This window comes from Cydia fagiglandana, chromosome 2 (assembly GCF_963556715.1).
Source record: "Cydia fagiglandana chromosome 2, ilCydFagi1.1, whole genome shotgun sequence".
Classification (NCBI taxonomy): Eukaryota; Metazoa; Arthropoda; class Insecta; order Lepidoptera; family Tortricidae; genus Cydia; species Cydia fagiglandana.
Genome location: NC_085933.1, coordinates 25,096,683 through 25,111,383, shown reverse-complemented (window position 1 = coordinate 25,111,383; position 14,701 = coordinate 25,096,683). Strand labels below are relative to the sequence as shown.

The following is a 14,701-nucleotide window of genomic DNA, read 5'->3' as shown; positions in this document are numbered from 1 at the left end:
AGACAAACACAAATAATACATCCGAAACGCAGTCTGGTTTTTGTTCAAAAAACTCTTGCCTTCATCAAAAAATATTAGAATTGTTTTACCCGCTGGCACCCACGTGGAAATGCTTTGAGTGATCTAACTTAGACAAATATCTGTGTCATCTATTTACATAGCAGACACCGGGTAGGGACGCCTAAAACGTGTCTGGCAGACACCTTAGCGCTTCAGACTAAGACTTAGTGCTCCAGCATGCACTAGCTCGGAGGGTGCCACATAAATTGCTGTTTAATTTGAGCTAACACGGCCATTTCGGTGTAACGGGATGGGATGCTTTGTATGCACACAGGTTGGCTCACGGTTAAACGAGGTTATTTTCACCTCGTAACGTGTATCACGTGGTCTACGTAATTAATATAACAAGTATTATGTCCTGGCTAGGTCTTTGATTTTGATGACTTCGTGATATGATTACGTTAGAATATGTTTTCTTTATGATGTGACTGGTTGGCCATGAAATGATTTCCACATCATGAAATGATCAATTCGAAGATACTACGACATATCGTGCTCGATCGGTAGACACGGTGCAGTTTGTGCTCTAGTCAAAGATCCTTAAAAAACGGATCGAATAATGTCAAGCGTTTATTTGACTACGTGTAACCCGTTAAAAATCATTTTAATATATAACAAGTCGGTATGTTGAGTAGTTCCATTCTGTCTACCCCAAGTTTTTCATGGATCGACTGGTACAAGTATGTGAACCACTACCGTGTGTACCTATCTATCGTGTGTGAAATTTATTGAGACTATTTATTTTTATAGTAATGAAACGTTGGAATTAAAGGTCACATTCGGTTTACGACTGCAGCACCATTATATTGCAACGTCATTGATGCGGTGTTGACACGTGTGAAATCTCAGTTTGGCAGAAGAAAAAATCTGTACAAATAGGGTTTATCTCGCCTAAATAAATGATTGTTATTTCATAAAATATTTTATTCTGCTAATTTTTTATTTGTAATATTCTTTCCGCAGGGGTATGCGTGATCGAGCATGCAAGCGGACGCACGACTGAAAAAGTGACCAACCACAACAACGCCTACATTAGCTACGGACTGTTTCAAGTAAGTCTCCTTCATGTATAATCAATGTGATCACTTAGTAAACAGACAGACAAACAGATATGGCGAAAATAAAAGGGTTCCTAGTAAGTCCCTTACCTTCATTCATTCGGGAAACCTTCCCCGTTCTTAGCAAAGTAATATTTTGGTTTTGATTTCTAGTCTGTTTGGAATGAGAAGATTCGTGAAATGTATTGGGCCCCATACATTCCACGACTCTTCTCTTTCGGCACAGACTCTAGTTGGATATGAAACTCTAAAATTGCTACCGACTGTTTTGCTGCCGGAGACGTATAATATAAAAGCCTTAATAAAATTACTTTATTGATGCTTCCTGGAGTCATATTAAATATATATTAAGAACGGGTCACTCATCTTCCTGTAGTCATGCAGCCGACAGCATTACTGCTGCAGTGTTACACCATAAATCGTCTGATATAGACGAAAAGGCCTATGATGATGATGATTTAAAAGAAGAAAGAATTATACATTTATTTACGTCAACCAAACCAGTTAAATTACAAACTAGACATAGACCAGATTCCATCTGGTTCGTTAAAAATGACCCCCCACTCAGAGTACTTAATGCTACGGTAAGCCGCAACGTTGATTTTCAGTGGGGATTTGCTGCTGCAAATGTCAAGAACAGTGTCGATGTCCAGATTTTAGTCATTTACAACATATTTTTAGATTTCCAATATATTTTTCAAGAGAGCTTAGCCGACATACCGCTACTCATTACTCGCAGGACATTCTAATGTACAATATGCACACATTGCATATGCATCGCGTAGCCATCGCCTAAATTAAGAACACTCATTACGCGAATGAGTAATACGAGTTTGAATGAGTAGACACGTTATTGTGGAAAATGAAGCCAAGTTCTAGTTAATATTAAATTTCGCTATTTAATGTTATACCAAAAATCAGACACCTAATTTTATAACTCAGTTATTAAAGAATCCTTTATTTTATATAGGTATATTACGTTTTTAAAACAACAGATAGGTATAATAATTTTGGCTGTAAGATTATAATAAGTGCTTAAATAATGCATGTAACCACAAATTTTTACAGTACTTAATTATAATTCCGTATATTCCAGCTGATTAAGTATCCAATAGCTATTTTTGTTATACATGTAATGTAAACCTAACCGAGGTTTAATGCACATGGCAGGATACAAGAAAAGTATTGCTTTTTTAACCTTACAAGATCACATTTGCTTTAATATTCAGGTGGAGTCGATGTCCAACTATTAAGAAATCAAAATTATATTCATTAAACAATTAAAAAATAAAATCAACAAAACACTAAAGGGAAATAGCTATAAAACTACAACAATAAATTCGAAAGTTGTCTGTCGTAGTTGAAACGTTGGCTCGGTAAGCCAGACTCCCCGTGCGACTTCCAGTTTCTTCAACCTGCTAACGCATTTCAGTTTTCTTTTATACTATAGATCAATAGGAAACTTGAATTGAAATTCAAACTACCTTACGGGCGCTTGGTGGTTTTGCAAAGTTTTGCATGGAACTTGGCCGTGGCACTTCCGTGCACGTCGATGAGAGATTGCGTCACGTGCCGCGTTGGACGCGACATCGTGATTAGAACGCTAAATCACGCTAATGTATGGGACAATATACTTGATGGTTGTCGGTGCTTTAAATCCTGGGATTCCTAAATCATGTGATTGTCAATGATAAGCTTAACAATACTTGCATTACCCTTTTAGAGCCGTCTAATGCAACTGTGTTGTTTTTTTTAGGGTTCCGTACCTGAAAAGGCAAAAATTGACCAAACTTTCCAGTGCCATACTGCCGTATTCGAACTTCAAGATATTCACAAGAGACGACACGTATTAGACCCATTCTAGATACATTATAGTTTAGATATCAACTAGTTCTCTTTTGCAGCGCAATTTGGGCAATCAATATCACTTTTACCTTAGATAGTAAGATATCTATTAGATGTGAATTGGATCTCTAAGTCATATCCTGTGGAAATCGTTCAAGAGTATCTCCAGAATCGCGCAAATGTCAAATTTTACAGGTTAGATCTTAAACATATCGTTATCGTATCTTGGTGATGTCTAAAAGATATCTAATAGATATCTATTTCAAAATCCGAATCGGGCCCCTAGTCAGGCGTTCTTACTCCTTAGCTTTGCGGCTAACGTTTCCGGTTCCCGTCCCAATTACTCGAGTGTATGCAATCTTTGAAAGGCTCGCCTTTGACCTAGTTGCAGTCGCTGGACTTTTTAAGTTAGCAAGACTTATCCAGTCGGATATGGGTAAAATAGTATAAACTGTCTATACATTGTGTTTTTTCAATCTTTTTACTTATATTAATATACGCTACTAAGTACTAGCGACCCGCCCCGGCGTCGCACGGGTTACACAAAACCTTAACAAGATATTACATATTATTACATATACACCTACACCTTTCTCAAGAATCACTCTATTGTCAGGTGAAAACTGCATGAAAATTTGTTCAGTAGGTACTTTTAGAGTTTATCGCGAACACAAATACACACAGACAGACGCAGCGGGGGACTTTGTTTCATAAGGTGTAGTGATATTGATATTGAGCAACTTTTACTATGGGACCAACCCCGAAATCGTGATAAAAATTGGCTGTTTGATACATTTTGTCTGATCTTATTTTCGCTATTTCGGGCCTTATAGTACAGTCAACGGTAAAAATATGGGTGTAGATAACTTACTCAAAAATATGTCCCATAGTTCTTAATTCACTGACATAAGAGTTATGGGACATATTTTTGAAATGATTTGTACACCCATATTTTTACCGTTGACTGTAAAATAATATGTTTAGTGTATAGGCACACTTATTAGGCCTCCCAAAATATATGAGAAATATTCAAAGCTGTGGGCGGGCATACTTTAGTGTCAGATAAGAGGCACCCCACTCTAGCGTCTTTTGAGCGTCGGCGTCTAGTCAGTGCTAGGAAAATGGCGTCGCTGCGCAGTTGCGTCAACGTTGCGTCGAGCAGACTTGACTAGACTAGACGCCAACCCTCGGGCGACGCTAGTGTGGGCCCTTAACGAACAAATTAGTAACTGTATGTTTCACATGCTGTAACTGTCATTAGTCTAAATAATTCACGTCTATTTGCGATGCCGATTGGACCCGACCGCTAACCGGTTTAGATTTGCGGCAACGATACATCATTAGCATGCTAACGAACGATGCGATCGATCACGATTGACCGGAACAAAAAGGTTGGAAAGTTTATGGTGCTCTCTTACTGATGTTGCCACGTTGTAGTGCATAATTGTTTTCCATCGTATTTTCTCGGAAACGTTCGTATTTGTCATGCTAGTTCAGTCAACGTCAGTACCTACTTTGTGTACCGAGACTGACTGAAATGGGAAGATACGTTTGTACGTTTCCGTGAAAATACGATGGAAAATAACATAACATAACAGCCAAGACAAGACGACGGAACGAGACACGACTTTGCATCGTGCCATGACCATTAAGGATGACTCATATTAGACCGGGCCATGCCCGGGCCCAGGCGTCCGACATGTCATTTTCTATGGCGCCTGATCGGCAATCACGTGGTGTTTTCCATAGAAAACGAAGAGCCGGAAGCTCCGGCCCGGCCCCAGCCCGGTCTAGCGTGAGTTATCCTTTCACGTAGGTACCTTTAACGTTCAAATGCCACTCCTTGTTAAGCGAATGACGTCCCTAGCACGTCACAAATTCACAATCAGCAATTTTGGGCCGGCTTTGATTAGGACCGGCGGACGGTGATTGGTGCGTGCGAGGCCTAATCAGAGGGCCTACCGCGAACCTCGTTCGACGTGTTGCCTCCCTGTCACACTTACGTATGAATTTACAAGTGCCATAGAGAGGCAACACGTCGAACGTGGTTCGCGGTAGGCACTCAGTATCGGTCCAATCTCTCACTGTGTGTCTTTCTTATTGGTGTGCTGTTTAACGTTTAAAGAGGTGAAGCTAAAGTTTAACACATTCACTGCTACGAGGGTGTGTTCATTTTGTATTGTTAATAGAGCGCATGGCATTTTTCATATTTCGGAGATAACACAGAAACAATCATACAAGAAACAGTCATTGAACAAACAATACAAACATCCATAGAATACAGATGTTTCCTTGGATATAATTATGTAACTACTAGGAGGAATTTATATTTAATATAAATTTGGCCATCCCATTCTTTCTATCCCATCATCATCCCATCCCATCCCAGGACCCCTATTCGACATGCGACGTTTGACGTATCGTGTTGATCTCCCGTTGATGTGGGAAAAATCATAAGTTCTCGAATACGTACAATGTCAAAATTTGACATTAACAATCCACAGTGACAAGCAAACCAAACCGAACCACCCTTAGTTTAGAGTTGAGTTTTGGTTGTACCAAATGATATTATCCACCGTTGATGGAATCAACACTCAGTATGCAATAAAATCAACAGTTGATTTGACGTGGATGCGAAATCTGACAGTTGTACATGTCGAATTTGGCCCCAGGAGCCATAGCAAAATGTAGGGACAACGCGAGGAAGAAACGAAGAAGAAGAATGTTGAATATGCTAATGTTGAATTCCAATATGAATTTGTAATTGCATCCACAAACCTATTTTGTAATATTATCTTTGTTAATTCTACTTTTACATACATCATTTATATTGTTGCCTTGCGCTATATACATTGTAGATTTATCAGTAGGTAATCTAGTAATCTGTGGACGATGTTATTGGTCTCACACTTTATTATCCTTTGTACTCTATTTCTGTGTTTAAACCCTGTGTGTTACTTTTTGTCCCAAATAAATTGAAAAAAAAAAAGAAGAAAAATTTGGCCATCGCGCAGGTTTTTACCTTTTACCTCAATTAGATGATTTGAAAATATATTGTTTAAAATTTTGCTCTTATAGTTTTTTGACTTAAAATACGTGAGTGACCCGTTCTTAATGTATTTAATAGGATCATGAAACTTCCTTACTCGTATTTCATAATAATTAACCCCACATTCGCCTTCGTGAAATGTATTAAGTAGAATAAGCCACAAAGTCTAACAATAAAATTAAGCACATTTTCCCGAATCCTCACCTCCGTTAATGATTTATAGAGCGTATCAAATAAAACGGACCTGTGGCGTATTCGGAACAATAAATTATTGTGTCAATCTGATACAGAGTTGCTTATTGGTTCTTGGAACCTAAACTAAAACAAAGTTTAAAGTAAAGTATAATGTTGTGACTTCTACTTGAGTTCCTGTATTCTCTGTTTTTTTTTTCTATGGAAGTTTTCTTGAACGAGTATTTGTATCGCAGCAAAGTAGGTTTAGGTGGTACATCAGAGTGTCCGGTGGCAGATTTCTAGTTTCAAAGTCAATATACAATAAAAAAAAACAAATAAGTAGAGTGACGGCACCAATCATGGACATGTTAAGCGCACTAAATTAGAATTTCGTTTAAAAATGGGATGTTTTTTGACGATACAAAAATGGTGATTTTTTTTTTCGGCACTTAAATACATGAGGAACATTTAAACAAAACCAAAAATTCTGTATGTTTAATACATAATTAATAAAAAATATATAAATTGAAATTTACGAAATCACCATTGATGGACATCAAAAATTCAGTAATGGACACCCAGTCATGGACATGGACCCAATTATGAACATCCATTAATGGACACTTTTGTATTGAACACATAAATGAAACAAATAATGTCACAAATCAACTTTTATTAACGCTATTTGAACTTTCATTTAGATTTCTAAGTTATACTATAAGAGTTCTAGGACTAATCCGGTTGCCGGCTGCATGAAACAAACCTGATCAAAAAATAGAATATACCTACCCTGTAGAGGTACCTGACATTTAGTACCTTCCAACGCACTTGGTCGGCCTAGGCTTAACCTGGCAGATTTTGTACAAATGGCAAAAACGTTGGACAAAAAAACATCAAAAAAATACCTCATCGAAAAATGGAATTAAACTTGTATGGTAGGATACCTGACCTTGGGGACAGTAAAAAAAAAAGTGGTCGGCCTCACCTTAGCCTGGCAGTTTTTGCAGTCCGACCAGATTTATTGGACCACATGACACCTACAATTTACCTCATAGCAAAATAGAATTGTTGACGTAAAGTCCATTCCAATAGAACTTGCAACCTATGTAAACAAACCGCCATATTGAAATTGTCTCTGAATGATGAATTTGCTAGTGATGGGCAAGAGTCTTACTTAGTCCTTTACTTAAGGCCCTAACACACTATCGCACTGCATCACGAACTTGGTGCGTCGCATCCATAAGTGAGAGCGAGAAACAGATATCTCTTAAATTCAATAACAAAGAAGTAAGATACGCGTACATGCCAAGAAAAACAGTGAACGAGTAAAATAATATTGAAACCGTCAATCATTCAACAGTCATTATTTTGTCAAATGTAGGGTAGATTTTTATTTATGAACAGTCCAAAACGACCAGTTATAATTTTCCGTAGTTTAAAAATAATGTTTAAAAATGAAAGAATGGAAAAGGTTATTTAAAAAAAAGGAATTAAAACGATTAATCTGAGTTTACATATTTATTGAAATTAAAATTGTCAAACTACCGCGTAGTGTATATAACCGCGTTGGCAGGTACAGACCGTGAGTCGCGTAGTGTGTAGCGGCTTTACGAGTATATCACCAACTTTAGTCACAACACTACCCATCATAGACAATTGTAGAATGTAAAAGAAACAAAAACGTCATTACATCAGGGCCTAATAACCTAACTTATGAAACCATTTTAAACTTTTAATGAAATATCCAAGATACAGTTATATATTGTTGTATTTTACGGTAACGACCGCTTTAATAGTGTATAGTGTATGTGTTTCAATGGTGTTTGATGAGATGATGTGAAAATTCAAGGAGAAACAGTGACAAAACAAAGTTACGTATTTTGTTTACAAAGTTTGCAAGTTCTATTGGAATGGACTTTATGTCTTGGTCGGCCTCACCTTAACCTGACAGCTTTTGCAGTCCGACCAAATTTATAAAAAAAAAAACATGAAAAAGACCTATCGAAAAATCGTATGAAACTTGTATGGTACGATAGCTGCCTTTGAGGACAGTAAAACAAAATGGTCGGCCAAATCCTGTATTGGCCGGCCGATTGGCGATTGGGTCGATCAAATTTGTGGTACCACGTGAGAGCTACAATTTACCTCATCAAGAAATAGAATTGGCAGTTTTTGCTGCCAGGCTACGAGTTTTTGCAGTCCAACCAAATTTGTGGTACCACGTGACAGCTACAATTTACCTATAGGATGAAAAAAACGGATTATAATAGCTAAAATAAACCTATTGACGTATGGCTTGGTCGGCCTCACCTTAGCCTGGCAGTTTTTGCAGTTCGACCAAATTTGTGGTACCACGTGACAGCTACAATCCCTACAATTTACCTCATCGAAAAATAGAATGAAAAAAACAGATTATCTTAGCTAAAATAAACCTGTTGACGTGTCTTGGTCGGTCTCACCATAACCAGTCAGTTTTTGCAGTCCGACCACAGTTTTAAAAAAATCATCAAAAAAATCTTATCGAAAAATCGTATGAAACTTGTATGGTACGATAGCTGCCTTTGAGGACAGTAAAAAAAATGGTCGGCCAAATCCTGTATTGGCCGGCCGATTGGCGATTGGGTCGATCAAATTTGTGGTACCACGTGAGAGCTACAATTTACCTCATCAAGAAATAGAATTGGCAGTTTTTGCTGCCAGGCTACGAGTTTTTGCAGTCCAACCAAATTTGTGGTACCACGTGACAGCTATAATTTACCTTGTCGAAAAATAGGATGAAAAAAACGGATTATAATAGCTAAAATAAACCTGTTGACGTATGGTTTGGTCGGCCTCACCTTAGCCTGGCAGTTTTTGCAGTCCGACCAAATTTGTGGTACCACGTGACAGCTATTATTTGCCTCATCGAAAAATAGGATGAATAAAAAACGGATTATAATAGCAAAATAAACCTGTTGACGTATGGCTTGGTCGGCCTCGCCTTAGCCTGGCAGTTTTTGCAGTCCGACCACATTTATCCATCCATTTAAGACAAAACAAAGAGCCCAATTATGGACAACTAAAAATACCCAGTTATGGACATCGTCTATTATTGGAAAATAAAGAGCAATCACAAAATCAACCCAACTCAAATGTTTAGTGCAATAAATTAAATAATTTAACACAATAAACTAAAAAAGTAATAAAAAGCTTAAGCTTGGACACTTGTCCATTACTGAATTTCATAAAATATCGAATCCAGTAATGAACAAACCCCACAAAAAACTTATTGCTGTGATTAGACATATTCAACTTAGCTCAATTTACTTGCAATATAGTATTATTCAGTAAAAATAACATTAAATCTCATTACAACATAACACAAGATAACACCATGCACAAATATGTACTCACCTTCTTAACGATTTCAACAACAATAACGGATTTTTATTAGCGATGTTACGATTCGACTTCACAAATCGGTTCAAACCGATTTAGGTCTGAAGTCGACTAAATCGACGTGAGTGTTCCGTAAATCGACTTAAGATACGTTCACCCGCTCTAAACGCATCCTTTCATATTTGCTGATGCGTCACTTTCATTTGACATATTGAGGATTAAAATGTACACAAATCGATTTCAAACCACGAAGAGAAATGTTGCCATGCACATTGCCGCCATTATTGAGTCGAGTCGAAACTTGGTATCTACAGGTAAAGTAAAATGAAACTTATTGTTTATGTTGTAAGGTTCAATTTCGCATGGGCTTAAAGCGATTGATTTGGCGGTATACTTGGATCGGTTTGGCAGTTTTGCGCCGCGTCGATTTGCTAACTCAACGATTCGCGGCAATGACACAAAATCGCACGAGACCGCACGCTCTTTCCTGCTTGCTCGTATAGTGCTTTCCCGTTTTAGCTTTAGAAATTATAAAATTGTGATTTACCGCGCAACAAAACTAAAAAAAATATTACAAAACTTTTAAGTCAAAATTTTTGCTGTCGATCGAATCGAACAAAGCGTAAAATTGACAATTCAATTTCCTCAACTCAAAGACTACGGAGCGGTTTGAACTACTGATACTTAAAAAGTAGAAGTTAAATCGACTTGGCCAAATCGGTTTGCAAACCGATTTGGGTTTAAATCGGAGTCGACTTATTCGGTTTGAAAATTTTACGATTTGGCCCATCACTAATTTTTATGACCACCGCCCGCAACGAGATTTTACTTCGCAGCCATCTTAGAACAAAACGGCTGATTTTGGTGACATGTGTCAAAATGACAGCTCAAACGTCTATTGGTTATGCTTTAGTGTTGCCAGTTGAAAAATGTTGGGATAGTTGCTTAATAAATTCGATCAACGTAAAAAATGTCCATAATTGGTGCCGTGTCCATTACTGGTGCCGTCAGTGCAGGTGCCGTGCCTACTTAAATCTTAGGAAAAAATACGTACAAAGCGCTGCGAAAATATACCTACTCCCTTTTGCTTGTAATGTACATGAACATGATACCTACTGATAGCTGATTAGCCTATATATTCTGACAGAATGGTAACTACGGAACCCTACACTGAGCATGGCCCGACATGCTTTTGGCCAATTTTTATTTTATTTCATAATAAATCTATCACCTTGCACAAATGCGTAATTACATAAATAGTGTGCGATTACGACGTTTAGAACCAAATTGATACCACAATGTGCGTTTCTGAACACACTCCCAGGTCCCATTATTATCTTAATAATCCGAGTCCGCGGCACAAGAGTATCGTATTAACGCCCAGAAATAATGAATCCCCCAATGGTGTATCAACTGCCTATGTTACTTATATAAATATAGTATATATATGTGTCTTGTTATAGTATATGTATATATATGGGGCCTTGTCGTCGGAAATAGAAGACTAACTAATCTTCGATTTGCCGACGACATCGTTCTATTCTCCTCGACTGCTTCCGAGCTACAATCGATGCTTCAAGACCTCAGCAATGCAAGCCTCGAGGTTGGACTTCGGATGAACATGTCGAAGACCAAGCTAATGACAAATAGCACCCCACGTAGGATTGAGATAAACGGAGAATCGGTTGCATATGTCCAGGAGTACATTTACTTGGGCCAACTAGTTTCCTTCCAGGCGCGACAAGAGAAGGAAGTCGAAAGACGGACTGAAAACGCCTGGAGGAGCTATTGGTCCATGAAACATCTAATGAAGGGCGATCTCCCCTTGTCACTTAAGCGGAGACTCATGGACATGTGCATACTTCCAATTCTCACCTACGGTGCACAAACTTGGTCTTTGACGGCGTGTCAGAGGTCCAAACTAGGGGTTTGCCAGCGAGCTATGGAGCGCAGCATATTAGGTGTTAAATTAATGGATCGTATCCGCAACACCACGCTGCGCTCCAGAACACAAATAGTCGACGTAGCTCGGAAAGCGGCCAAGCTAAAGTGGGACTGGGCTGGTCATGTCTGCCGAATGCCGAGTGAGCTGTGGGCCAAGATCGCCACAGAGTGGCAGCCCAGATCAAAACGAGGATTTGGCAGACCACGTCGGCGATGGCGAGACGAGTTAGACTCCTTTTTAAAGGAATGGCCAGAGACTGCACAGGATCGGGAAGACTGGAAAAAGTGGGGGAGGCCTTTGCCCAGCAGTGGGACATTATAGGCTCCCAATAATAATAAATAATATATATGTGTGGAAAGGAGTAGATTCGGCGTCAAAAGTACCTACATATTACAATGGTAAATGGTCTCTGAAAAACAACCAGCAGGCGTATTACCGATGGATTTATCCACGTGACAAAATAACTGTCAATTTTTAATTCCGCGGGATAGAAAGTGACGGATACCATTTTATCTCGCTGTCACGTAGACAAGAACGACCATCATAGCCGGGCAGCATGCGTATTACGGATGGATTTATCCACGTGATAAATGAACCGTCACTTTTTAACACGGCGATTGAAAGTGACGGACGCCGTTTTATCACACTGTCACGTAGACAAGAACAATCATATCGGTGCTGCTTAAAAAGTAGATAATATTTCTCTGTATAAAACAATTATACTGTAACAGATAATTTGGACAGCGACCTATTTGGAAAAGTATTCCTGAGTGGCAGATACTTTAGGCGCGTTGTCTGTCATCAGCTACTAGAGTATATGCGGAAAGAGAAGAGTCGTGAAACGTATGGAATCCAATACATTCTACGACTCTTCTCTTTCCGCACAGACTTTATTGGTGCTGACTCTTACATTTAGAGCGGTTTGTTGTTTGGCATGGTAAGTTATGCACTAGATCCGATCTCCGTCATCCGACTTCTTTCCGTCATTCAACGTGTGCGGTGCGTAACTTTAGTAACTTACCATATAAATAGTTCTATCGCTACTACGGACCATATTTTCACGGGTTCGGTTCGGATTCGGATCGGACGTAGTGCGAAACCGCTCTTAGAGTTACATGGCTGAAGTGCCAACGGGAACTGGCGTTTATTTGATAAGCTACGGTAATAGGCGGTTATCACTCAAACAAATATCAAAGCGGAGAAAAGATCAAATTTGGTGTATAGATTAAAAATCCTAATTTAATTATTCGAATCAGACATTCTCTAAACCGCCGAACACCGCAGACTATTGCCGATTATATATAGAATACCTAGCCCCGACGTCAATACCTGGGAAATTAATTCTAAAATAGTTCATCAATGGGTATTGGGTGCTTTGTGGGCAGGCTACGATTTGCATTGTCACCTGAGACGGGTAACGAGGACCGCGAAATCGATTCAGATCCATCCGTCTGTGCCTTGGGGGCCAGTGATGTGGCAGTTATACAAATATCGATAGTTTTGATGGAATCGGCTTCGATATTATTTGCATTGTCACGCGAGTCGACGTAACGAGCGGAGCTTCGGAGTTATCTGTGTTGGATTTGATAGTGATGTGACCATACATATCGATATTTGTTAAAAGCATTTTGCAATTGGTCGTATATTAGAGATACAGCAAGACATACTTAGCTCTCAGGATATGGCCAGGTATCGAACCCGGTTTATGTATCTACGTTATTTTAAATTATTTGACCCTTGTACTAGTCGCAAAATCGATACAAATAGGTCAATGGTATATCAAAGAAATCAATAGAAACATCGGCTACCTATGTCTAGTTTACACCCTGAATGAATTCAAGTTTTCGATCTTAAGGTTGACATCTTACTACCACTACTACCACCTGAATGACATAGCAGCCAACGAATGTTGTGTCAATATTATGTCCATTTTTTTTAATTTACGGATGTAATAAAAACATATCATCCATTTAAAACTCAATCAATCTTTCACAGAAATCGGAATGCAGATTTAAAACAAGGGTGGAATATGTGGAAGTTATTGTTACATCGTTATCACATAATAATAGCCGGATGACTGGTCATTACCAGCCGTTTATTCATTCATCGAGATCGTATCAAATATTCATTAATTTTTACTTGGTTTCATTAATGAAATATTCCATAATTTTGCTTCGTTTTGCGACGTATCGGATTTTACAGTTAGCTGGGTTATTTTGTAATATTGTGAATGCAAGCGATGAAATGGCACTATTTTCAGATAGCATTGAGACACATTAGAATTAACCCTAATAAAACTATATCATTATAACGATGACAAATTTGTTGTCTGCGGTCTGAATATCATTTCTGTGTATAAAATATGTATTCACGAAGCACTCGTGGTCAAAACACGATAATCATTTTTTAATATAAATACTAACGAATACATCCAGAATATACGTACGTTCCCCATATTTGAGACATCCGATAAATGCATACAAATCTCATAAATACAGTTAGTCAATAAATTTATACTAAGATTACAAAATAATGTATTGATCCAATAATTATTTACTTCTAATCCTCTAAATCTAAAACACCGACAAATCCATCGACACATTCGCACCCCTCGAAGACTCAGCAAATCGAAGTCCCGATTGAAATCAGCCGTCGGTAAATAACGTCTCGAGCTAATACTTTCCTCTCGGGCTAATCCCGGCTGATGAAGTGCACTGTTTGAGCTGCATGTTGACACGGCATAATGATCTCTCTGACGTCACGATCTTACGTTTGTTTTTAGCTGAGTTTAAAAGGTTCTACCCTATTTAGAAAATTCCTCTTTTTATTTTACTTGATAAGTTCTCATTGTGATCAGCCCTTAACCGACTCGCACTTGGCCGGATTTTAAACAGTTAATTATTGTTTGTTCAAAAGAAAGCGCTAACGCAATAATAAAAGGACTTGATGACTCTAGCCGCTTATTTTCTTCAGAGGTCATCCGACATCCGATATCGGAACGCTCTTGTACCAAGCGCGCACTACGATTTTATTTTTTGTGACACGATTTAAAAATCGCGCTGTAATACATATTTTGTCGTATATGCGCGCACTGAAATATAAACACACGTTGTATTTCTGCGAAAAAATAATCGCACGACAAAAATCGTAGTGCGCGCTTGGCCTTACACTCGTACAAGTCGTAAATGCGAT

General features: G+C 38.5%; 2 protein-coding genes across 2 annotated transcripts in view; one reads left to right on the top strand and one right to left on the bottom strand.

Moving 5' to 3' along the window:
* The window catches only part of LOC134679291 (leucine-rich repeat-containing protein 15), a 149,678-nt gene that overhangs the window by 63,192 nt on the left and 71,785 nt on the right, over positions 1-14,701 (bottom strand). The gene's annotated exons all lie outside the window — the stretch shown is intronic.
* The window catches only part of LOC134679234 (lysozyme), a 36,650-nt gene that overhangs the window by 8,196 nt on the left and 13,753 nt on the right, over positions 1-14,701 (top strand). Inside the window, exon 2 of the mRNA XM_063538124.1 lies at positions 1,024-1,112. Within this exon, the coding sequence (XP_063394194.1) occupies positions 1,024-1,112 (89 nt within the window). The remainder of the gene's footprint in view (positions 1-1,023; positions 1,113-14,701) is intronic.